Source organism: Halichoerus grypus, chromosome 7, assembly GCF_964656455.1.
Source record: "Halichoerus grypus chromosome 7, mHalGry1.hap1.1, whole genome shotgun sequence".
Lineage (NCBI taxonomy): Eukaryota > Metazoa > Chordata > Mammalia > Carnivora > Phocidae > Halichoerus > Halichoerus grypus.
The window spans coordinates 50,819,755-50,847,187 of NC_135718.1; the positions used below are offsets into that span (position 1 = coordinate 50,819,755).

Here is a 27,433-nt window from a genome sequence, read left to right on the forward strand (position 1 = left end):
CTTCATCACATTTTATTAGTCACAAAGACACTCCTGTAAAGGGGTGGGGAAACAGACTTTGTCTCTTGATGGAGGGAGCGGTAAAATCATATTACAAGAGTGTGAGTCTACCCCAGAGGGCTTGATCCCTACTGCTAAAACACCTGTATGATGTGGGGGAGTGCCGAAGGGCTGAAAAAGAAAAGAGAGCCTTCCCCCCACTCCCTGACCATGCAGGGACAGAACACTGGCAAAGCTGAGTGGCAGAGTGGCCAAACTTCAACCAAAGCCTTCAGTGAGTACAACTTAAAGGGCCATCTAGCAGAAAAGGTTAATCAGGGCAAACATAAAGGCTAGCAAGAGAGCCCTATATGAAAAGAGGGCATACTGCTCACCCTCACACCCTGACTCTCTGACAGAACTCAACTTTTAGGGAGGTTTGGTTCAGGTATGGTAATTGAACTAGTATGACCTTATACTCCAAAAACACCTTTTCTCTTTTATATCTGGGACTATTACCTCATTGTCTTCTTTCAAGCACCTTGTGAAGTGAGAACAGGACTCCTCTTCTTCTTTTAGAAATAAGGAAACTAGGACCTGGAGGGACTACTTCCAGTCCTCCAGAAGGTTGGCACAAGAGTCAGGCTTCTCATAATTCCCTCTCAGTTCTCTGTCCTATGCCAGGGCACTGTCCTTGTCTCTGATGCCTATTGAGGTCTCCCTCTGCAACACCCTCCCTCTCTATAATGAGGACCTAGGTCCTCCATGCCAGTTTGTGGGCGGAGGAATCGCCTGGACAAGGGCAGCTTACTGGGGCTTTGGGAAGGTGACATTCAAAACCAGCCCTTTTCTCCACTACTGGGTATTTATGCAAAGAAAATGAAAACACTAATTCAAAAAGATATATGCACTTCCATATTTACTGCAGCATTATTTACAATAGCCAAGATATGGAAGCAACTCAAGGGTCCTTTGATAGAGGAACAAAGAAGATGTGGTATATATATATATATACACAATGGAATATCCATCAGCCATAAGAAAGGATGAGACCTTGCCATTTGTGACAATGTGGTTGATCCTACAGGGTATTATGCTAAGTGAAATAAGACAAAGAAAAACAAACAGCATATGATTTCACTTATATGTGAAATCTAAAAAGACAAAACAAATGAATAAACAAAAAACAGTAACAGACCCATAAATACAGAAAACAAACTGATGGGGACACCTGGGTGGCTCAGTTGGTTAAGCGTCTGCCTTCTGCTCAGGTCATGAGCCCAGAGGTCCTGGGATTGGGCCCCATGTCGGGCTCCCCACTCAGCGGGGAGTCTGCTTCTCCCTCTCCCTCTGCTGCTCCCCCCCTGCTCGTGCTCTCTCTCTCTCTTTCTTTCTCTCTGTTAAATAAATAAAATCTTTAAAAAAGAAAAAAAACAAACTGATGGTTGCCAGAGGGGAGGTGTGTAGGGAGATGGGAAAAATGGGTGAAGGGGAGTGGGAGGTACAGGCTTCCAGTTATGAAATGAATAAGTCACAGAGATGAAAGGTACAGAATAGGGAATATAGTCAGTGGTATTGTAATAGAGATGTGTGGCGACAGATGGTAGCTACACTGGTGGTGAGTACAGCATAACATATAGACTTGTGGAATCACTATGTTATACACCTGAAGCATTAGGTAACATTATGTGTCAACTATACTTCAATAAAACAAACAGCCCCCTCCTCCTTCCAAACCGCCCCGCTCCTTCCAACAGCCCTCCTCAACCTGCAGGCTAATCACAACTAATTCCACTATTAAATGGCTTTGGTAAGGTTATAGTCAAAGGGTGGATATCACTTTTCGGTTTCAAAGTACTTTCACACTATGAACTCAACAGATCCTTATAATGTGATGATGATGGTATCTTATACTTATGATATTCCAGGTACTATTTTATATCCTTTCCATGTATTAACTCATTAATCCTCATAATAACTCTATGAACTTAAGTACTATTAGCAACTCAAAACTGAGACACAAAAAGGCTATGTAACTTCCCAAGGTTACACAGCTAGTAAGTAGAGGGGTCAAGATTTAAGTCTAGGCACCTGGCTTCACAGTTTATGCCCTTAAACCACTATACTATACTGCTTTCCAAATATTATCATCCCATCACACCAAATAAGGAAACTGAGGCAGTGATTTGGTGACTTGCACAAACTGAGGCACAGTACCATGCCATCACGTATAGGAGACAGAAGCCAGGCTTTCCCCCTGTAAATCAAGCCCTATTACAGTGTAACAGTTGATGTTATCAGCCATTTCTATTTGAAATGGTTTTCCTAACAGGAAGGATTATATGGGGTAGGGGTGGGGGTTAAGCCCAGAGTGGGAGGCCAAAGGCAGTACCAATTCTGAATCTATTCCAAAACATGCTACACTACAGCTAGGGAAATGAAAACATAATGCATTTTAGACACGCTATTTTTCTTGAGAAGACAATGGCCATCTTTAAGTTTTGAAGCAAAGGAAGGATGAAGCTGTGAAAATGGGAGCTGCTTAGTGAACGGACCCTAGAAGCTAGTCCCCAGGAAAAGGAGCTTGACAAAGGGAGGGCCGAGGAAGGTCATGCTCCCAGTGCCAATGTATGAAGGCATCAGGCAGTGTGCAGGGAGAACACAAATGAATTACATTGATCCCGGATGTCATTTATCTCCACTCTACTACTCAAGAAAGGACAAATTTCTCTAGCCTGCTGCCTAGATAAGAAGCCCAATCTATTGCTTTCCTTTTGGAGCCCTCCATGAGAATGCAGTTACCAATTCCCATGACCTATCAAATGGGCTGAGGTCTACTTTCACCTCTGCCAAGCCCTGGTCCACCCCAAGGCTTAATCCAAGAGTCTCCTTGGATGCTACAACTCAGGTACCTGACCCACACAGGAACTCCTGGCTCAGCGTGGCAGGATTATGCTAAAGGCTAGACTCTTCCCACTCCTGGCTAGAGCCTAACCTCCCCACTGTAGGAAGGTAGGATTCTACTCTCTAGCTCTGGCCAATGAGAACTATTTCAAGGCTAGGTCTCTCTCATCTCAGGGCCAACACCCTCATCATTATTTCAGATGTCTTTCCCTTAAGCGTCCTCAGTGGTCACTTAGAATTCAGAATACTGTCAATTGCTTTGTGACTTGGTGTGTTGACTGCTCCTGAATATCATGACAGAATGGGGTCAGCAGATCTAGTTCTGGCCACCAGAGAAACAAGAATTCAAGTTGGAATGGGGGAAGGATTAAATGGTCACTATTCATTGATGGACACGATTGTCTATGACTATATGCAAAATCCTAAGAAATCTACAAAAGAACGTCTACAACTAATACAGTACAGGAGCTTGGCAGTGTCACAGGATAAAAGGCCAACACCCAGAAGTCAATTGTATTTCTGTACACTTGTACAATTGGAAACCAAAATTAAAAGATGGAATGAGAGAACAAAAAAGCTAAGCGTGATGCTTACGGTAACTATTTGTATAGAGCTTCAGTGGACAGAGTACTTTTACAACTGTCTAAGAGGAGGGAAGAAGGAACTAATGCAGGAACACCTGTATTCTCACTCCACCCCATTCTGAAATGCCCTTAGGGGAGGGGACCTCAGACTGTTGAAAGGTCTTCAGGGGATTCCTATCACCTCCAGAAAGAGAAACAAACTGACTGGGAGCATCAGCATCTAACATCTGCATCTAACCTGGGAACCTGTTAGAAACAGAGGAAGGGGGGAGGGAAAGCCAGGTGATTCTGATGCACCCACTATGTTCAAAACGGCAACTTCCATACTTAATTCTGTGCCTGAGACCAAAGGCATCCAGGCTGCTGAGGTTTATAGCACCCTCTGCTGGTGCCCATCTGCAAAGGCCAACCTCTGAACCAAAAACAAGGCTCGCATAACTAATTTGCTAGCCTGTGAATTTTTTATTCAAGTGAAGGAATGTTAAGAAAAATCCTGTTTCCTATTCCATCCACTGACGCCTCATTCTACCATAGAATTTCTGACATCATGGTGCATTTTCCTTTGGTTCTGCTGTGGCTTTCATTTCCTTGTGCATCCTTCCTTCTTCTAGACTTCTAATAAAGGACCCAGAAGAGTTTAATGAAATTTTCACAGACAACCGTCTCCAAGGCCAGGCAAGTCACCCACATAGGAGGTCTTCTCTGCCTTAGCCTAAGGGCAGTGTCACTCTGGCTACAATGGAGATGTGAGTCACTCCAAACCCAAAGTCTCTCAATGGCTTCCTGTAACTTGAAGCAAAATCTATCTAGTCTTCACCAGGACCTTTGAGGCTTGCATGATTAGAGCACTGGCCACTTCCTTCTAAGTTCACTTCCAATCATTCTTTCCCTTGCTCACTCTTAAGCTAAGTCAGCCTCTTAATTGTTTGGAGAACATGCCAAGCCTATTCTAGAGGTCAATGCACTCCCTTTTCCCTCAACCCCTAGATATCCACGTGGTTCCTCCCTCATTTCATTCAGGGCTCTACTCAAATGTCTCCTCTGCAGAAAGCCTTTCAGTGCTGTCAGATAGCAAATGCTTCCTATCACTCTCTATCCTCTTATCTGTTTTCTACTGTGTGTGTGTGTGTGTGTGTGTGTATCCACTTTTGGCTACCAAGAGTCAGTTCCCGCCAAGCAAAGATCATGGTGTGGGGGGGCACAAATTAGTCAAAGTTTTTTAAAATTCACGTAGCAAGAGAGACAAAACACTATTGAAAAGAATAGGAAAACTCAGTAAGAGGGTGTTAGGAGGGGCTTGCACAAGATTTGGGCTTGAGTTAGGAGATGCTGTGGAGGGTTTAAGGAAACAAGGAGGTGGGATGCTATTCTGGATTGAGTGTTTTTAGAAAACTGGGACAATTCAGTATCTTAGTTACTCATATCAATAGGGAGAGGGGTATCTGGTTATTTTTGTGTTGCATATGTTTATCCAGGCCCATTTATGAGTGAAGATGGTCCATCACAATCATGCAGAGCCCTCATCTGATGTGATATTCTAGAACATTATCCATGTTCAGTAAGGGAACACCACTGTCAGTTACTAGTTGACACCTGTCAGGGATGCTTCTTTCTCATATGTTATTGTCTAGAAAGTAAGCTTCCTGAGGGCAAGGACTTTCATTTACCACTGAAGCACCAGTGCTTAAATAGTGCCTGGCATATGGTAGGTGCTCAATAAATGCTTGATAAATATTCTTTCAAAACATTTTCCATACTTCAGGTCCTACATATCTAAAATGGAGCCCTATAATGGAGCCCTATAATGGAGCCCTATAATGGACAGGATAAATTCAGATCCTTGGAATGTCTCATAGGTCATGGCAGAGTAAATATTAGCTGCTGGTAGGCAGGTAGGTATTAACATTTACCCTTTACAGAACTTTAAAATGGAAAGCAACTGAGTCCTCCAGACTCTCCCTTAGACTAGACAGGACTTAGCTTCCTTCGGGTGCTTGGGAAAACAATTATCAACCCCCTGCCCCCTGCAATGGCAAGAGATGGACAAGGTAAAGACTATGCTATAAATAAAATGGGAGAAACCCTTCTCAATCTGTTAAATCATCTTCCTTTTCCCATTCAATATTTTATAGTCATATGAGCTTTTAACAAAATATATGACACAGTATGCAATGCAGTTAGTCCTCCAGAAAGATATGCATCCCAATAAAGCTGTCACGTTCCCTTACTACATTACTATTTAAAAATACTTCTGCAGCTTACTTATGTAGAAAGGGAATTAAGATATCATTTTTAAACCTTTCAGATTGGCAAAAATGATAAAGTTCAGTAATACAATATTTTGGCAATGGTGTGGATTTACTGGCAAACTCATACATTGCTAGTGGAAGAATAAATTGGTACAACTTCTATTAAGGTCAATCTGACAATATCTAACAAAATTTAAAATGCACAAACGCTTGGACACAACAACTTCACTTTTAGCAATTTATTCTACAGATGAACTTGCACACATGCAAAGTAATATTTATTGTAGCAGTGTTTGAATAGTAAACAATCTAAAAGTCACTTCAGGGAATGAGTAATAAATTATGAATGACATCTATACAATGGAGTATCATGTTGCCATTAACAAGAATGAAGCAAATGGCATTCTTTATGTACTTATATGGAAAGAACACTAATGTATCAGGTGGGAAAGAGAAAAGCAGTTCTTGACATTGGGGAGCTGGCCTGGTATCATCAGCTAGAACTTGGATGTTGCTAGAAGCTGGCCTGGCACCCACAGCTCGGACTACTGTTTTCTTGTTGAACATAAAAAATTTCGTAGAATACCAACATATGACAAGGAGACCTGTGACCATGATAGATCAAGATAAAAACAAGGCTATCAATAATCATGTCTGAACACAGATAAAAACATGAACATTATTGAAATCACAAAAATGACCAAATATGCCTCTACCCTAATATGAGTGATTTTTGTTTCTTTACCAATTATAACATTAGCCTCGATTCATGCCTCCTGCTTTAAGATTAAGATACCCAATCAGAATTGCCCCAGCATCCTGATAGCATTCAACCCAAAGCAAATCCATGCTTCCTTAAACCTTTTCTCCCAAACCACCTAATCCAAACCCAAATCCTGAAAGTCCCTTCCCAACACCCTCCAGCAGAGATGCCCTATAATTTACCATGGTGTGCACTCCCTCATTTCAATGAACAATAAATCTAACTTATTCAACTAAGCTATGTCCTTGGAGGGGAAGGCATTAGCATATGTTAAGTGAAATAAATAAGGTGCAAAACCATGTATATATGTGCATATATGTATATATGCTACAATTTGTTTAAATAATATAAGCACAAATAGAAAAATATGTATTTGTTTGAATATGCATGGAATGCCTCTGGGAAAACATCTAGTTAAAAATGATTGCCTCTTGGAAGGAGAACTAAAGGCTGGGGCACAGGGGTAGGAAGGAAAGTTTTTAGTTCATATAGTTTGTTACTATGTTCATTAATTACTATTAATAACTTTTTAAAAAGATACTAAGAATCATGGGTGCCTGGGTGGCTCAGTTGGTTGAGCATTCAACTCTTGGTTTCGGCTCAGGTGATGATCTCAGGGTCCTGAGATTGAGCCCCACATCGGGCTCTTGGCTCAGCATGGAGTCTGCTTCCATCCCTTAGCCCCTCCCTCCCACTGCTTGCACACGTGCTCTCTCTCTAAATCTTAAAAAAGAAAAAAAAAGATAGTAAGAATCACAGATACCCCTGTGATCAATAGTGAAAATTCAGAATCTTGCCTGGACAGTTAGGCTTATCAAATTTCTACAGGTGTGATTTCCACCATGTTGGAGTCCCTCAAATCACATCACTACTGCCAACTGCTCTCCAGCCTACAAAATCAGTCTTTGTGGAAAAACAGGATCAAACTTCAGGTACATTGACATCTTATTGATGAAGGCTGCTGATTAATCTGTACTGAAAAACCATTAGGGGGCACCTGGGTGGCTCTGTCGGGTGGGCATCTGCCTTCGGCTCAGGTCATGATCCTGGGATCCTGGGATGGAGCCCCGAGTCTGGCTCCCTGCTCGGCGAGGAGCCTGCTTCTCCCTCTCCCTCTGCTGCTCCCCATGCTTGTGTTCTCTCTCTCTCTCTCAAATAAATAAAATCTTAAAAAAAAAGAAAAAGAAAAACCATTAGGTACACGTGTTTTCTTTAGAGTGGGATCCAAGACTCTTAAGGCTGGAATATGAACAGTTCGTGGTGGTTTTATTCTATTTTTTTTTTTTAAGCTTTTATTTATTTATTTATTTGTCAGAGAGACAGAGAGCAAGAGCACAAGAGAGCACAAGCAGGAGGAGGGGCATACGGAGAGGGAGAAGCAGACTGTAGGAACCTGGTTCCTGGACCTACTATCTTAGGGTCTGTAGCCTTTCCTTCATCTCCAGTTTGATCTTTTGTGTACTTTCATCATCTTACCTTTCTCTTTTTGACTTACACTTGTGCCCTTTACTAACTCCTCTGTCTTATTAAAAACACATACCCTGTCAGGGTGCCTGGATGGCCTAGTCAGTTAAGCATCTGACTCTTGATTTTGGCTCAGGTCATGATTTCAGGGTTGTGAGATCGAGCTCCGCATTCAGCAGGGAGTCTGCTTGAGATTCTTTCTCTCCCTCTCCCTCTGCTCCTCCCCCACCCCTGCTTGCTCTTTCTCTCTCTCAAGTAATAAATAAGTAAATCTTTATTTTTTAAGAACACATAAGTTTCTTTTTTAAAAAAAAAGATTTTGTTTATTTATTTGACAGAGAGAGAGTGAACATAAGCAGGAGGAGCTGCAGAGAGAGAGGGAGAAGCAGGCTCCCCACTAGGCAGGGAACCCGATGTGGGGCTCGATCCTGTCCTGGGATCATGACCTGAGCCAAAGGCAGACACCCAACCAATTGAGCCACCCAGGCACCCCAATAAGTAAATCTTAAAAAAATAAATAAAAACATATACCCTGTCAACAATTCTCTAATACATACACAAATCCAATTTTTTGCATGACAGTAAGTCTTCTAAACCTTTCATCATGTTCTTATCAATTTTTCCTTCAGGGAAGGCTCAGTTCAAGTTTTACATGCTTAGTAAATTCTGCTTGGACCCTCAGTCCCTACTAAGCCCTTCCTCTCCCAAGCTAACATTAAACAAAGACAGTAAAATTATCTATTGACTCAGCTGTTTCCAAACATTTCCCTCCCCTACCCTCAACTCTTTTTTTAAAGATTTGAATTTATTTATCTATTTATTTATTTATTTATTTATTTATTTGAGAGAGAGAAACAGCATGAGAGGGGAGAGGGCCAGAGGGAGAAGCAGGCTCCCCGCTGAGCCGGGAGCCCGATGTGGGGCTCGATGTGGGACTCGATCCCAGGATTCCGGGATCATGACCTGAGCCGAAGGCAGTTGCTTAACCAACTGAGCCACCCAGGCACCCTATCCTCAACTCTTTTTTCAAAGAGAAAGCCTACAAGGAAAATCAAATATGTAAAACACCAACTCTGCATGGAAATGGTACAAACTCCCCACCTCCCTTTCCCCTAACCCTGAAGATGTTCAACCAGGCAGTTTTAAAACTGTGGGTTTATTCCACCAATGAATGTTGTTGGCTACCTTTTCATGTCAACTTCCCAGCTAGATTATTAATTTCCTGGGGGCATAGGCCCTGTTTTATTGTCCTAAATTCAACTAATATTTCAGCATTATGTACCAGCTACTAAGCCAGCAAGGGTAGAGTACTTTCATATCTGGCCTTTAATACAACCTATGAGAAAGGCATTTTTTTCTCCCCTCCTTATACATAAAGTTAAGTGGAGCTGGAAGAAAAGACCTAATTTAATCAGCGGCAGAGATGCAACTCACGCTCAGGCCTTCAGAGTCTCAATCAGTGCATTTTCTATTCCACCAAGTAGCCTCTAGGTCTGTCCTGGACTATTCTTTCCCAGAGTTCCCGAGAGAGACTATCTGGGGCCAGAGAGGCTGCAATTAGTAGTGGTCACGAAAATAAGTTCAGTCATGGATTAAGTCCATATGGTCCTATGACAATGCTTAGTGTTTCTTAGTGTTTACTCCATGGTTCTGGGCTACTGAGCTACTCTGAACAGCTCTTTTCCCTTCTTTCCCTGTTCATCATTATTTCCAAAGCTGACCTGCCAGGATGAAGGCATCTTCCCATATAATCTACAATTAAATCAAAACCAACCAACCAAACAAAAGCTTTAATGTGTCCAGGAATAATTAGCTATTTGCTTCTTTTCCCTCCCTCTCATCTTAATCCGCAGTTATTCTAATACCCTCAGGAAGATTACTTTTCTTTCCTAGTTCACACAAAGAAAGGAGAAAGGGCAAATGGCTTATCTAATAGACAAATAAGAATTAGTAAATGCCAGGAACTAGATACTATATTAAAATTTAAAGTTGCTGGGCCCAATCATTTGCAAAGATAAAAATTTACTGTATAAAAAATAGACGAGCTGCATTAGTAATGCAAAGACATTCAAATAAGAGACTGCAATTCAACTTTCAAATGTTTTATTTTTAGTATTTTTGAACATTTTAATACAACAAAGATATAAAATAATATATTAGTTAAATCTGGATTTAATTTAGAATCAAGATATTTACTTATATACAACACTGTGCTTCAAGGTATGGCTACCATAGAAACGTTCACATCTTCAAGTAATACTAGTTTCTCTGTGGACAGAGTTACATTTAGGTAGAGTTCTTAAAACAAAACATGCCCACTTTAGTCCAAGCTAATTTTGCTTCCCCCACTAAGTATCAGTTTCCACTTCCTTTGTTCCATATCAGAAATACTTCAATTGTCCTAACAATCCATAGATTTCTGAATAAAAAATTATTAAAATTAAGCATTTGTAAGATGACATTAATAACATGGCCTGGCTACCATTCAGACAACCCAGTAGTTCATATTGAAACAGACCTGAAATAATAATGAAATTATCATAGTATTCCCTCTCCCTTCCTATCAGGCACAAACCTTCCTTATGCTTAAACATGGAATACACTGAATAAAATGTCTTTTGGCTAATTTAGGGTAGAACATATTCTAAAACCAACTTTACTGGTAGCTGAATTATGGTTTACAGATTTCATAGATATTTTTATTGAACTTGATGTATAGTAATAGGCCACATTTTAGTTATTGGAAATTGGTGGCCTTCACTGGGCGTGAGGGGTAGATGAGAGGGGAGACCAAAACCTACTTTCATAGTAATTTCAGTCATTCAGAGCCACTCAAACACAAAGAGGGAAAAACCCTCAACCTCTTTCCTTTCTCACTGGTCACCTGAAGCAGTCTGACTTTTGATGTTACTAACAAGTCTCTATAGAGGTATAGGGGTAATTCAGGCTACACTTTTTACAATTGCAAACCATCGTTAACTGCCAAGTGAAGACGGCATTAAAACTGACATGCTTTGCTGGCTTTGAAACTATCTAAAAGAAACCGATACTGTTTAAGAAAGCTATCGGACTATTCTAAAGGAGAACTTTCTTGTCTCAAATGCCTGAATACCTTAAAGAACTGACACATGACTCTTACTGTAATTACTCTTAGTAAGGGATAACTTAAGTCTACAAAAAGACTATCAAAGAATTAAATTTATTAGATCACAGAGTTTAAAACAAGAATATGGTTAACGTTCTCAAGCATTTTGGAACAAGAATCTTTAGAAAATGTTTACTATAAAACTCATGATGAAATTGCCTTTTGCTGAATACACTCAAAGCAGGTTAGTGTTATGAATATGACTTTGAATATATAAATAACACTTTCCAAACAGATGTCTCTAAAACAGACTGTTTCATATCAGCTATAAGAGGATTTGGCTTCTCTGTTCTCTGTTTACAAATTATAAGATTTTTGGAATTCTAAGTAACAACACTTGGGCAGGTACAGGGTAAGAAAGAACACCACCTGCAGTGTCAGAGTTACAGAACCAGCAGGTCTTCAGTCAATGGATTCTTTCTAGTGAACAGTCCACATTTCTTTAGCTGACTGGTTCTAAGGCTACTCTCATTGCTTTCTGATTTAAAAAAAACAAAAAAACAAAAAAACTAATAAACAGACCCAGCATGTGGAAGTTGTTTTTACTCTAGCAATTCTGGCCACTGAGAACTAAGGAGGATAGCCCTTTGAGAATTCTGCAGCATAGCCAAAAAAGGTTTCTCCCAAATTATTCAGCGTTAACAGCACACTTGCCTTCTTCAAAACCTCCTACTCCCTATGAACTTCAATTACGCTTCAGTAACAATGCCCTGCATAGACTTAAAAAAAAAGAAAGCAAAGAAAATAAAAAAAGAAAAAAGGCTACACTGCCCCCAGGAATATAGAGAAATGCCTCAAGGACTTTCAATATAACCTCCAGTTTGTATCCCCAAACCAAAAACCTTCTTGGTTCCTTCTATACTAAGGTCTCAGTATTTAAGAATATAAGCCTCTCATAAGTCTGCAACTGTAGATAGGATCAAAAAACATGTATGTAGCTTCTCCACCTAGGCACATTCACACCCAAAATGTGAATTTAAATACCACCCTTCCAATGGTTTACACTTTAACAAGAAAAAAAAAATACAAAGACAAAATCTGGAAATTTCTGGACAAAACAAAAAACAACTAAAATATAGGTTTCATATTAAAAAAAGAAGAGGAAAATAATTTTGTGTCAAAGTTTTCCAAGAAAGAGACTTGGAGATGATGAATTTATGTAAACACTGCCTTGTATTAGTTACAACAATAAATTATAAATCTAGCTTACCTTTTCCCCAAATCAGATATGATAAATGCAAGCTGAAAACTTATTTTACAATCCTCATTGCAGTCTGCTGTTAGGCACTCTCAATGTCAACAGCTCTGCAAAGTTACTTGCAATTTTTTTTTCTATTTTGTTCTAGAATAGAATCCACATGAAGGAAAGAAGACTGATGTTAGGAAGTTTACCATTAAGTAGCTATCTAACATTCTTGAATTAATGTTGCTACAGATTTTTTTCAAACATTTTTCCAAAAGCCAACATTTGTCCCTCCCTAGCTAAATATACGGTCTTGCTCTGTCACTTGGAAAGAATGGCAGTTACATGGCTTTGACCTTGGAGGTCAAAGTACTCTAAGTGGTACAGGCAACATCCTTCACCCTTCATGATTATGCAGTTTCCTTAGATGAAATGTTGACATTTTTGTCCCTAGCATGTATTAGAATCAACAATTTAAGATATTATAAGATTCTCAAGTATGAGATTTAAAAGCATAATAAAACTTGAATTGCCTTGTGCCATTTTTCAGGTGAGAAATAAAAAATAATATTCAGAGTAGACTCAAATTGGGGTCATTCAGCACTGGCTGAAATTTGTTTGCATAAATTTCTTCTCCTGCCCAATCCATTCAGGCTCCTCTGTAGCTTATACAGGGGTGGGAATATGACTCAAAGTGCAAAAATAAAATACTTCACCCACATTAGGAGCAGGTTTCTGCTAAGTGGCCTAATTTTAGACCTCAATATGCCAGCACTTTTTCTAACTCCTTGCTTTAAAATGGAATGTAAAAACTATACAATTAATATTCCAAGTAGCTAAGCTCAATCAGTTGGGGCTCAAAATCCAATTCCATAAGCATTCTACTGTCATAACTATTAACCAAAATCATTAAAAGTAAAGTGACAAATGTTACCACAAAGGTCAAATTACTTAAGGTACTAAATTTCTAGTGTTGTAAACAGCAACTAAGTTATATCACTTCCTGACTGCCAAATTAAGACTAAATAGAAAGAATGTATGTACACAATTGTATTTAAAAATGAAAAACAACAAAATCTTTTTTTCATATCCAAATATGTCTGAGACTATTCACTTCTGATGGCCAAGAATGACAAATTTCAAAAACCAGAAGTTGTATTATGCCTGCAACTGTTATAAATTTTTTAAAAATAGAAAAAATATTCTTTGCATGCATACCTCCCTACTTACGGACACAAGAACTTTATCTAACATTTGGTAAAACACTCCACTATTTTGCTCATTAAGTAACATCATTTAAAGGCATAAAATTGGGCTGTCATATGTCTAACTAACAATTATAGCACAAAGTTGTTCCAGGTACCTACCTCACTAAAATTAAGCCAATTTTATTTTTATGGATGCAGCCATTTTTCCCTCATAAACACTTAACTGACAGTCATCCTGAACCCTCAGAACAAAATAGGAACTGCATCTTTTGTTGCATTTTGGTGAAAAATGCCAATACTATACTTGTTCTTTGTCACCTCATGTATGGCCCCTTCCATTCTCTTCCTGTTTCAGGCATCCTGGTATGTTCAGTATACTTTTCTTAAAGATGGTTCAGAAGGCAGAAATCATTTGTTAGTAACACAGATCACTTTCTAGAGTTGCATTTTTTAAAAAGACAGAGATTAGTTCAAAGAACAAATACTGCTCATTTGGTAGGGGTTTTTCCTTTGAAGATAATAAGGACCTTAAAAAAAATTATTTCTCGACTACAGTCCTAATGAAGTTAAAAAAAAAACAAAAACACTTTCAATCAGCAAATTGCTTAAGTTCAATAAGCAAGTACTCAACGGGTGAGGGTAACAGCCTGACTTCAATTACAACATTAAGTCTGCCAAAAGAGAAGGGTCAGAAACATCTACTTAAGCTTCCTATTCAAACGGAGATGTAAGGACTCTTGATTGCTCTTTCTTGATTTCTACAATCACAGCCTTGCTCAGAACATGGAACTTCACTTTGTCAACATATAAGCCAAAAAGGAAGGCATCCAGGAACAGCTTAGGGGGAGAAAGCAAAGTTACTCACTTTCAACAACTACTGTATATTTAATCACGAACCCATTACAAAGACAGACTTTATCCAATTAATCTTTTCATTATTGCTGGTTTTGAAAATGGCCAACAATATTCATTAGGTACTGTACCATTCACATTACATTCAAAAAAAGAAAACATGGGAAACCAAATTCTTGCTCTCCTACTTTGCTGATATGCTCTAGTATTGGCTAGAGTATGGTAGTACAAAAAGAGTCTTGTCGTGATATAAAAAGCAATAAACACATCAATGGAATAATGTTCATGAGCAGCCAAAATGAAGAAGATTCCAAAGAGGTTGAGAACCCAAGATAAAGTGTGCAAGAAATTCCAGCTTCTTGGTGTATCTGGGAAAAGGACAGAAAGATCGTTTTAAAATCACATTCTTTCCAATGCTTCTAAGTCACATGTTTCTTAGGTCAGTCTGTTACTCTCATTCTTCATAGAACTTGACACCCTTCCCACAGCCACCTCTGCTGCCAGTCATCTAAGTCAACTAAAGAGATACTTACATTCAGTGACAAAGAAATTCAGCATAGTTAGGACGACTGTGTGGCCACTGAACATGTAATCTCCACAAGTGTGAACACCAGTTAGGGTCATACCAAAGCCACTCCAAATGGCAAAGGCCCGGTGCAGTTTCTCCCACACACTGCCATATATCTATAAAGAAAGCTACAAATTAGTGCTTCAAGTGCTTAGGGAGGTAGGCGCTTCCAAACATCCATTCACATTGAAATTCAAATGCTAAATGACCTAGAAATAAGATCTAAACAAAAGCAACCAGACTCCCAGTCTAATTAATTCCAGACATCAAGAAAGGGTGGTCAGAAATATTCTGGTAATTACATGAAATCAATGTAATTCAAATTTCTTTTACTAAGAGCTCCTTTACAATGAAAAGGTCACTATTACACAAAATATTTTCAAGTTTTTAATCCAATAATACAGTAGTATTTGCTGATTGTTCTGCCAATAAGAAATAGGCTATGACACAGACAATGGCTACCATTCAATATCTATTCTCCCCTTTTTCACTGGTAACAGAATGAACTCAACCGAAACATTGCATTTCCTAGCCTCCCTTGCAGCTTGGTGTGGTTTTGTGACTAAGTTCTATACAGTAAGATGTAAGTGGAAGTGTAAAAGAGTTCTGGGAAGGCTACTTATAAAGGAAAGAGACAACAAGTAGGAGGAAGTCTTCTTCACCTTTCCTTCTTCCAGCCTACAACTCAGACATGACAGATGAAGCTGCAGCATCCATCTTGGACCACTAAGTGGCCTTGAGGACTCAAGCCAAGTGTTAGGACAGGAGAGTAAAAGGAGAATCATGGGTTTTTGGTAAGTCCATATAGTTACACATGACCTAATTTCAGATTTCTCTTATGAGAGAGAATAAACCATTGTTTGTTTATTAAACCATGCCATCTTGAATTTCCTGTTATTAATAGCCAAACCCAATCCCAACTCCCATATATAAGCTTAAAAAAGCAATCCATTTTGAGGAAGAGTTTGAGAGTTTGAGTAATGGTCTTTCTTTTAAAAAAAGGCATTTACCACATAATAACAGTACAAAGAATTCCTAAAATTTTACATGCCCTTACTATGTGTAAGACATGCTGCTAAGTGCTTTATGTGTTACTGTATTTAATATCCACAACAATCCTATAAAGTGATTCAATTATGCAGCTGAGGAAACTGGCTTAGAGAGGTCACACAGCTGGTAAGTAACATAACCAGGATGTGAATCCAGAAGTCCAATTCCAAAGTTCTGTGTCTTAAAGGGCCTCTCTACTTGCCAGATGGGGTGCTGCCGAATTCACGAAATGTTTAATAAAGTCAATTAGAACTTAAAAAAAAAATAACCTCACAAAACAAAACAAAATAAAAAAACAACCAAACAAACAAAAAAAACCAAAGTCCTATGTTTTTAAAAATTCTACTATGGCTAATTAACAACAGAAACAACCTCATTAGATAATACAATTTCATTAGAAATCTCACCTGCTGATTATATACTACCTAGCTTTCCCTTTCTGCCTCAGTGAAAGGCAGAACAGGAAAAGGGATTTATTATTAGAGAAAAAGAAAGAGAAGTTACTAAAATCCACATAGTTTGGTTCTTCTAAGACCTCTAATGAGAATAGAGTTGGAGATGGTACTCTCGTGAAAGTAAAAAATCAGGCAGTGAAGAACTGAGACTGCTAGAAAAATCTCTCTCAGACAAGGGCAGAAATCAAGTGATGCCAGTCAAAAGAAAGCAATCATTGCTCAGTTACTTAAGTCTCCTTATCCCTTCCAATTTTAAATGTCCCAAATATTCTGTATGTTCTTTCCTTAAGGTGGGTCCATTGTTACATTTCAAAAACAGGTAGGTTCTTGGTTCTGTCCCTAAACCTCCTACTTCTGGGAATGAGATTTCAAGCAATTACTTTATTTCAATGAAAATGCCCCATGGAGTTTACTGTAAGGGACTTGATTGCTAGTTACTATCACCTTAACTTTCTATTTTTAACAACTGCTACAAATAATACAGGTCAATAAGTAGGTTATATTATAATGTAAAGCAATTAACAGTATTTAGGGCAGATTTGAATAGAAATGTCCATATATAACTAACTGATAATGAAAAACAGTCATTAGAGACAGAAAAAGGGCTATCCATACTATAGAGGAATGGTATCTAATTTATTTTTGTAGCACACATTACAGCCCTATGCACATATAACATTTTCTTTAGTGGATGACCCACAATTAAATCCCTCAGCTACAGGAAATTCTCTTTTCAGTGTAATAAGCTTTTATTTTTATTCTTTAAAATCTCTTCTAATCAACTACCACGCTATTCGGGGGGAAATTGTTCTATCCCTATTTCATACCATGTGCAGAAATAAATTCAAAAGAGTGAAGATTTAAATATAAGACTGTAGGGGCACCTGGGTGGCTCAGTGGCTTAAGGGTCTACCTTCGGCTAAGCTCATGATGTCAGGGTCCTGGGATCAAGCCCAGAGTTGGGCTCCCTACCCAGCGGGGAGTCTGCTTCTCTCTCCCCGCCTCTGTCTCTCTCCCTCAGCCCCTCCCCCTGCTCATGCTCTCTAATAAATAAATATTTTTAAAACATAAAACTGTAAAAGTCTCATATCATCATCTTTCATTAATCAGAATGGCAATGACTCCAATAATTGATACTAAGTAGTGCTGGCATGGGAGTGGGAAAACTGACATGCATACAGTTTTGATAGTAGTGAAAAATTTGTTTTTTCTACTGGACAGTTGTGCAATATGTAGTTAATGTGCATATTCTTTGATTTCATAATTCTACTTCCAGGAATTTATCTTAAGTAGATGATTAAATAACAGAAAATGCATAAATGCACAAGAACATTTATGATGGCACGGTTTATAATAGTAAGATTTGGAAACAACACAAATGTACAGGATTTGGAACCTGGTAAATCATACAATGGAACACTGCAGCTATTAAAAAGATGAGATATAGCCATATGTATTTCTTCAGAAAAAAAGTAAACAACATACTATTAAATAAAACATAAACTAAAGAACAATGTCTGCAATACAATCTTATCTTTTATTTAAAAAGTATCTACTATATAAACTTATATAAAAACAGTCTTTGTGGGGGCGCCTGGGTGGCTCAAGTCATGATCTGTCAGGGTCCTGGGATCAAGCCCTGCACGGGGTTCCCTGCTCAGCCGGGAGTTTGCTTCTCCCTCTCCCTCTGACCCCCCTCCCTGCTTGTGCTCTCTCTCTCTCAAATAAAATATATATTTTTAAAGATGTTATTTCTTTGTCAGAGAGAGTGAGAGCGAGAGAGAGCACAAGCAGAGTGGCATGCAGAGGGAGAAGCAGGCTCCCCGCCGAGCAAGGAGCCCAATGCAGGACTCGAACCCAGGACCCTGGGATCATGACTTGAGCCAAAGGCAGATGCTTAACCAACTGAGCCACCCAGGCGTCCCTCGAATAAAATCTTTAAAAAAAAAGTCTATGTGGCTATATACCCAACTGTTAACAGGACTGTTTATAGGATGGGTGAAAGAAGAGGGAATGATGTGAACTTTTACTTTTTAATTTATATCTTTTCAGAAAAATAAAACATTGCTTTCACAATAAATCCTAAGTGTCATATTAACCGTTCTCCCTTACTGGTCAGTCTCCTAATACCTAGAGAGAGTTTTGTCACCCTTCAGCTCAGGGCTGTCTTCTTAGTTATTGATCTTTGGCTGCTTAATCTTCCCTTGTTGGCATTTCAGCTATTTATATAGCAACAGAAGAACTGATATGTAATTTTGTTGTACACTTATACAAACAATATTAAAATAACAACAAATGTGCTAACACATATATTTGAATATTTGGCAATACATAACTAAAGCACGGAGGCTTAGAAAAGTAGGATAATAAATTCTTTTGTCCAAATTTAATGAATCACAAAGGCCAATTCTGTATATAAAGTACAGGTGATTTTCAGGTTTTTAAATTTTTTTTTTTCCCATCTGCATAGTCTCTCCTCTCTCAATTTAGTCAGAAGAGAAGATATTGTCTATAATATACCAAAACAAGCTACAAAATTTAGAACAAAAACAATAAGTCAGCCATTATTTAGTATATCCCAGCAAAGAGTCAAGTTTTGAATAGTGGGTACTTTATTTTAAATGGGATATGGTCAAACTGAAAACGTTTTAAGAAGGAGTGATAAGGACATTGAAGGGACCACAGTCATGTTATATTGATGTGGAGAACAAAGGCAAAGGAAAAAAAGATTTCCTTACAACTTACAGCCCATTGACAAGTCCTTGAGACAGGCAGAGTGACCTTTCTCTAGGAACTCAGGGGCCTCAATGTTAATACTTTGCTAAGGGCAAAAGGCAATTTTAGCTTAACATTATCCTGACCTCCAAGATCCTATTAAGTCTCCTTTAACATATAAAAATCCCTTTGGAAACTTCCTTTATCTCTAACCCCAAGATATATATTAGTAGCCATCCTCCAAGATAATGGACCCCTGATATATATCTGAATGGTCTCATGACTAAGGTTTTACTAGACAGTAATAAGTGACCTTTTCCTAACAATAGCTAGCCCCCTCAAGGCCCTGGAAACCTTGCTTCCAAAATTCCCTAGAGACGACGCTAGTCCCTAACCCTCTCTCAACGTGAAAGAATATAATCAATCCGTCACCCACGGCAACCCCAGTGCCGCTCTTTCTGCCCAGGGTCCTGTTCCTGTGCTTTAATAAAACCACCTTTCTGCACCAAAGATGTCTCAAGAATTCTTTCTTAATCATTTGCTCCAAACCAGAACATTTCCACATCAATATGAGGAACTAAAGATGCTCAGGATGGTGGGAAAGGGAAAATGATAATTGAAAGAAACTTGTTTTCTACAGCTCCACAGCAAAGAACCAGTATCAGTGGACAGATGTAACAGGGAGGTAGATTCTGGCTTAAGATTTCTGCCAAATTATTTCTAGAGGTTTACTACAGATATTGAAAATACTAAAAAGCACATTTTAAACTTTATTTATTTATATATTCTTTAGAAAGAAGAGAGAGTGGCAGAGGGAGAGAGACAACCTTTTTTTTTTTTTTTTTTTTATTTATTTATTTGACAGAGAGAGACACAGCGAGAGAGGGCACACAAGCAGGGGGAGTGGGAGAGGGAGAAGCAGGCTTCCCGCTAAGCAGGGAGACCGATGCGGGGCTCGATCCCAGGACCCTGAGATCATGACCTGAGCCGAAGGCAGATGCTTAACGACTGAGCCACCCAGGCGCCCCAGGGAGAGACAATCTTAAGCTGGCTCCATGGCCAGCATATGAGCCTGATGCAGGGGGCTCAATCTCACAGCCCCGAGATCATGACCTGAGCTGAAGCCAAGAGTTGGACACTTAACCAACTGATCCACCCAGGCGCCCCTAAAAAGCATTTTAATATTAAAAGCAAAGTCTTAGCCCTATTACATATATGGTGCCATCAACCCACCAAGAATAAGAAAGAATGATAAAGAAGGTAGCAGGCTACCTTTCCAGTACACTGCAGGTGCTGTCCTGGCACGGACAGGGAGGTCACAAACATGGTAAAGCAGCGAAGCAAGAATACAGTGCCCATCAGACTACAGAGCCTTCGGAGAAGTATTGACCTGTGAACAGAGCGACCAAAAAGAGAGAAAGATCAGAAGAAAGCAAACCAAAAAACTCCAGGTATCAGCGTTTACTTAAAGGGAGAGCAGACAGAAAAACCCCTAGAACTAGACTCTTTGAAGAAGACAGAAATCTTAGAGAAATCTTAGATCTGAAGCATCATTGTCCAATAGAACTTTTTGTAATGATGGAAATGTTCTATAACTGCACCATCTAATAAGGTATTTACATGTGGCTCTTGAGCACTTGAAATGTGACTGATACATCCAAGGAACTGCATTTTAATTTTATTTCATTTTCATTAATTTAAATAGCCACATGTGGCTAGTATCTGCCATGTTAGACAGTGCTGACCTAAGAGCACCATTTCATTGATAAGAAGATAAGACTAAGACAAAGTAAAGGAAATATGCAAGAAAGAAGACTAGTACCTAGCCTGACTCTTAGCTTAATGTTAGTGCTGTTATTCATATATTGCTCATAAATTATTTACTTTATGAGAGGTAAAATTAAACATGATTCTAGGGAATTTTTGCTCATTAATAACATTGGAAATTGGTTACTGATAGTAGCTATCTTAAACATTCTCTAACTTCTCCTAAAGTATAAAAATACTAAGTTTTTTTAAATACTAAGTTTTATATTAAGTACACCTAGCAAAAATTTTGAACTGCATTGTGATATCACTTGTGCTGTCACAGTATTTTTTTAAATGTCCAAACGAAAACAGACTATAATAGTCTTAAGCACAGGGACTATGCTTTACACATTTTCAAAATGCTCTTCCCACCCTCAAAAAAGCATTGAACACAAGAGATCTCAAATTTTAGTGTGTACACCTGGGATGGAGCCTAGGAATCTACATCTTAACAAGAAGCCAGGTGACTCTAATGAAAGCAGTACAAAGCCCACATTAGAGAGAAACACTTTCTTTGACCAATTAAACACCAAAACTTGCATATAATTGGCCACTGCTATACTTTGCTAAACCTACCAAACTTTCCCATACGGTAAATTCTTTCTTGGTCTGAAGAGTGGATAAATTCAAATTCACGGGGTCTTATGAGCCTAAGTTAAACCAGAAAGTAGCAGTGATATTACATGTTTTTAAACCACCTCTGGTTTTAAGCAATCCAGAGTTAAAAATATTGCTGGAAAATGGGAAAGAATGAAGCACAATACAGCCTAAAAGTGTGACAACAATAGCAACGATCAACTTTTCTTTTCACCTTCAAAGCAATGAAATAACTGCTGCTTAGGACCTAAAGCCCATCATTGGTTTACCTCAAATACTGCCTGGTGAGGAGAAAGGATAATAAATTCAAGAAAGTGTCCCTATTTCTCATTAGTGTCCATAGACAATGGATAGCAAATCTACAAACTTCATAGTTCTTCAAACTTTTTCTTCATTATGCCTTGTATTTTTACTTAAATCAAGTAATTTCCCCTCATTAAAGTAGGAAAGAAGCCTCCCTTTACATTTCAATAAAAAAATTCTTTCCTTTATATTTCTTAGTGAAAGTGCCAAAGAAACACTTCCCTATTCAGCAATTTCCTGTATCATCTTAAGCAAACCACACTGACTAGATGTACATGGTAAGCAAAATAATCCCTTTGCTAATGGGCGTCCTCCAAGCAGAGAATTTCTTTCATCCAAACACTGTCCTTGACCAAAGACTGTCCTTGGAGGAGTTTCTATCCTTCTACAGAAAATGACATTTCCGATTAGACTATCAGCAGTTGGCTCATGGCTGAACATCACCATCTCTCATCTTTGCAGAATATATTCAGAATACTACTAAATATGTAGGTCTTAACCTCGCAGTGACTTTCTTGTTGATCAAACCCAAAACATTTTTCATAATGACTAAAGAAGGAAATTAACAAGGAGAGAAACAAGGTTTGATGAACTTTATCCAAGACAGTCAAAATATTTTGTCTTTTAATGGCATAACTGAGGTACCTGTGTTTGTGAAGAAGAAGAACCAGGAGCCAAATATAGCACAAAATCATGCCACATACTTCTGTCATGGCAAAGGCCCATGGGATTCTAGGAACACTGGAACAGAAAAAAATTACATTTTGGACTGACAAGAAGTGTATGTACATAAATGACACCCTTTGCAATAAGATACTCTTCTAAATTGCTTCCTATAACTTTTATCTCTTTTAGGAGATGGTATTTAAAGAAACTGGGGGAAAAAACTGTTTCATAAAGTATTCCATTTACCAAAACTTCTCTCTGTGAAGAGGTTACAACCCTTTTCTTCCTCCCTGCAGCAAGGTAGACCTGGATACAGAACTGTCCACAAACATCAATGGGAAAAGTTTCAATTCTTGCATGATGTGCTAACTGAAGAATCAGGGCTTGAACTTGACTCTTTTTTTTTTCCTTGTAATAAACTTGGTTTTGTTTTAGAGGCAGTAAATAGAGTTTTTGTTTTGCTTTACTCCTTTATTTCTCTCTGCCCTCTTTTGTTTTATATCCCTGTTTTCTTCTCTGTTCCACTGATTCCTCTTTCTTCACCAAATTCACAGCTCTTGTGGTTATTAGTAATGTATTAGTAATGTATTAGTAAAATACATGCCACATTTCTTAATTTAAAAAGAAAGAGAGAGGGCGCCTGGCAGGCTCAGTCCGTGGAGCATGCAACTCAATCTCAGGGTTGTAAGTCTGAGCCCCACACTGGGTGTAGAGATTACTTAAAAATAAAATCTTAATAAATAAATATATAAAAAGAGAAGGAGGAGGAGAAAAAGAAGACAGAGGAGGGAACGGGGTAAAGGTGAAAATGAGTGCAAACAGGACATCTGGTAGGATTATAGTCCTATTTTTATTCTTTGTACATTTCCACTAAAAATTCTTGTACAATGTGTTAATTTTATAACTAAGGAAATAAAGGTATTTATTAAAAAGAAAACATGAAATCTGAAAGAAAGATATTAACAGTCTACTCCAAACCTTATTCAGAGTAAGTAAAGATAGTCAATCATCTTTAGTCAGGGACTTATCTTTTATTTATTACCTCAGAAATAAGACTCCTCTTCTGTATTTTTAATCTACTGCTGCCTTATTGCATTACTGAGGAAAGGGTTATTTCACGTATCAGAAATTTTCAGATAAAAGAAAGATTCCTGAGGTGCTTGGATGGCTCAGTCGGTTGAGCATCTGACTCCTGGTTTCAGCTCAGGACATGGTCATGGTCATGGTCATGGTCATGGTCTCGGGCTCTGTGCTCAGCATGAGTCTGCTTGAGAGTCCCTCTCTCCTTCTCCCTCTGCCCCTCCCCCCTCAAATAAATACATCTTTATAAGAGATTCCTTTAAGTGACTTTTAACTATATAAACTTTTTAAATGAACATTTTAAAAAATTGTATTTGTATGTATACATATATATGCATGTCCAAAAATATATGTAGGGGTGTGTGTGTGTGTGTGTGTGTGTGTGTGTGTGTGTGTGTATAACAGTTTTACAATGTTTAGGATGAGAATAAGTTTTCTGCCCCACCCCCTACCTAATTCTTGCTCCCCAGAGGCAATCACTTCCACTCTTGTGTTTTATTTGTGCCCCCCACTCCCATTTTCTCTCCCCTAGTCTCAATATTGTTTCACAATATTTTTAAAAATAATTTTTGGCTTTTACTTAAGTTTGTAATTATCATTTGCAGCTGAGTCAGTAGAGAACAATGATTAAATCCCTTTCTTGTAGTAGAAATTCTTATAATTCTCTAGAGCTAAAATATAACTTTTTTTTTTTTTTTTTTTTTAGTTTGCTCTGTTTCTTGTGTGCCTATCACCATTCATCTTCAAACTATTCTATCAATTTCAATTTTTCCTTTTGGGGCAATTTCTCCTAGAGCTCTTCTCCTTTTTTCCCCAATTTAGCATGGTTGCATTTTCTAGTCCTCCTGTATGGCTCTTTTTTGAAATAAAACTTGACCTTCATCTTGGAAATTCCTCTTTTCTGTATTAGATTCTTTGTTTCCTGAATCCATGTTCTCCTCTTTTTCAGTTTACTCCTTAGTTTTTATGGTGTGTATCCTCCAGTCGTTTTCTGAGAAACACAGGTGAAGGATAAACTTGGTTGTTGCTGTTTGTTTTTTTAAGGGGGAGAAAGGGCAGAGAGAGAATCTTAAGCAGGCTCCGTGCCCAGCTTGGAGACCCCACGCGGTGTTCCATCTCACAATCCTGAGATCATGACCTGAGCAGAAACCAACAGTCGGGACGCTCAACTGACTGAGCCACCCAGGCACCCCCTAAACTTGTTTTTAATGTTAGTTTTATTGAGGTTTAATTATCAACCAGAAAAAATCACCCCTGTTGGGTGTACAATTCAATGAGTTTTGACAAACATATTCAGTCATATAACCACCACCACCACAATAAAGATATAGAATATTTTCATCACTTCAAAAAGCTCCCCTGCGTCCCTTTATAATCAATCCCCTCTCTCATTTCTAGCCCTGGGGCAACCACTCAACTGATTTCTGTCCTATATAGGTTTGCCTTTCCCAAAATGGCATATAAATGGAATCACACAGTACTTATCTACATACCTTTTGTATCTGGCTATTTTCACTTGGCATAATATATTTCAGATTTACCCATGTTATTCCATGTATAAGTCTATCCATTCTTTATCTATAATTTCTTTATCCATTCACTGGTTGATGGGGATTTTGGATATTTGATGGATATTTGGATATATCCAGTTTGGCTGGTTTTGAATAAAGACCACTACAAGTCTTTGCTTGAACATATTTAGGTAAACACTTAGCAGAGAAACTGTTGTGTCCTATGTTAAGGGTATGTTTAACTTTTTAAGAAACTGTCAAACTTTTAAAGGCAGTTCTGTCATTTTGCATCTCTACCAGCAATATATGAAGAGTATCAGGTGCTCTGGACACTCATCAGATGTTGTTACCAATTTTTTTCATTTTAGCAATTCTAGTAGCTGTGGGGTTGGAAAGTAAGTATTTTAAGACTTGCAAACTTAAAAATTTCCTTGGGTCTAGCCTTATAACTAACTGGTAGTTTGCCTGGACAGAGAATTCTAGGTTAGACCTTATTTTCTCTCAGAAAGTTAAAGAAAATTGCTCTTGTCTTCTAGCTTTCACTGTAGTGAAGAAGTTGCATGCTATTTGGATTTCTAATCTTTGTATGTTACTTTTTCTGTCTCTTAAGAAGCTTTTAGGATCTTCAGTCTAAACCCAGTGTTCTGAAATTCTCCATTTCTTGTACTGGGTGCTCAGTGGGCCCTTTCAATCTGGAAAGTCACATCCTTTGAATCTGGGAAATTTCCTTGTATTATATCCTAAATAATATCTTCCCTTTTTCTAACTACGCTTTCTTTCTAGAACCCGTATCTATTTACTGCCGGGCCAACTGGACTGATCTTATTTTTTCTCCTCTACTTTTTTTTTAAAGTAATCTCTACACCCAATGAAGGGCCTCAAGCCCACAACTCCGAGATAAAGAGTCGCATGGTCCACTGATTGAGCTAGCCAAGAGCCCCTCTCCACTACTTTTCATCTGTTCTGCACACTGGGCAATTTCATCAAATCTATGTTCCAGCTATTCTGCTGGATTTTAAATTTCTACTTTCATTTTTTATTTTCCAAAAGCTTTTTTTTCCTCTGAATTTTCCTTTTTTATAGCCTACTGTTACTGTCTCATAAAATGCAACATCTCTTATCTGTGAGAATATGCGTATTTTTTTGAAGTGTTCTTCTGCTCCCTATTTTGTGTTTCCTACTTTGCTTTTTTCTGTTTGCATTGGTCTGTTTTCCTTAAATGTCTGGTCATTCTTGACTGACCATTCATATTTGACAGTGAAGTACTAAAAAAATAGTAAGAATAATTTGACGCTCTGTATGCACAGACTGAGCTTATGTTGTGGGTTTCACTGTAGAGTGATTGAGCAGAGGTCTGGTTGATGAGATGGAGATATCTCCCCTACCACAGTATCTATAGTCCTTTTCTCTTGTGCAGGTTTTCCAAGGAGAGGAATCTGTTCTGCTTAGAGAACTGGCACTGGGTGGGAGTGGGAACGGGAAGTCTGGCTACTTAAGGAAGAGAGCTAGAAGTCTCAGTGATCAGTATGTAAATTTATAGTAATCACCTTGAAAACATACTGAAAACAGGCACCTTTGTTCTCATCTGGGCATGGTATCCCAGAGTCCCTCACATTTAACTAGTCTGGAGAATATACCACCTACCTTCTGTTGGAATAGAGGTCTAAAAGCTTCTTAAATTGCTTTTCAGCCAATTCTCCCATACTTATCTGTACCTGGTTGTGAAAGATGCTTGGTGCCACCTGTTTGGGGAGTTTTTCTGGAGCTCTGAAATACAAATAAACTCACCTCTTGGACACTCCTAGTTCCCATTCCCAATCTTACAATAGGCACTCAGCGTTCTACTTTCCAAATTTTCATCATTATCACCGTTTTTGCCTTCATGGGATTATAGGGTTCCCCCTCATCTCCTTTTACTGTCATTTTAGTGAAGTGTTGTGAGGAAATGTTTATTCAATATCTCATATTTATTTTGATGCAAAGTTTTCTGAAACACATTATTACATGGATATGTCTCTTTTTTTCTGGATAAAAATTTAATTTTCTTTGGTAATTTAGTCATGATTGTGAACACTGATTATTGCATTGAACACAGTAATGACCTCAGGGACTACTAAGAAATGAAGGTTAAGCTCCAGACTAGAGTAGTTTTTCCTTTATTTATGTTTGCTTTTTATAGTGCTTCTGGTTCTTCCCTTGCTTTTATGGCTATCAGCTATCCCTTCTCACTGTTGTAAGTGGGCCTGCCTACAGAGGTATCCATCCCTTTCTCCTTCTAATTTTCTATTTATGATGTGCTGAAGGTCTTGGAATTGTGTGACATAAGCTTTAGAAGCAGACTCTGAAAT

General features: G+C 38.4%; 1 protein-coding gene across 4 annotated transcripts in view; it reads right to left on the reverse strand.

The window, feature by feature from the left end:
* Positions 1–10,029: 10,029 nt before the first annotated feature.
* SAMD8 (sterile alpha motif domain containing 8) overlaps positions 10,030–27,433 on the reverse strand; it is a 42,081-nt gene continuing 24,677 nt past the window's right edge. For all 4 annotated transcript variants that reach the window (XM_036095285.2, XM_036095287.2, XM_036095286.2 and 1 more), the window contains 4 exons: positions 22,474–22,569; positions 20,392–20,509; positions 14,865–15,015; positions 10,030–14,699 (listed from right to left, as the gene is read on the reverse strand). In XM_036095285.2, the coding sequence (XP_035951178.1) occupies positions 14,395–14,699; positions 14,865–15,015; positions 20,392–20,509; positions 22,474–22,569 (670 nt within the window). In that variant the 3' untranslated portion in view covers positions 10,030–14,394. The remainder of the gene's footprint in view (positions 14,700–14,864; positions 15,016–20,391; positions 20,510–22,473; positions 22,570–27,433) is intronic.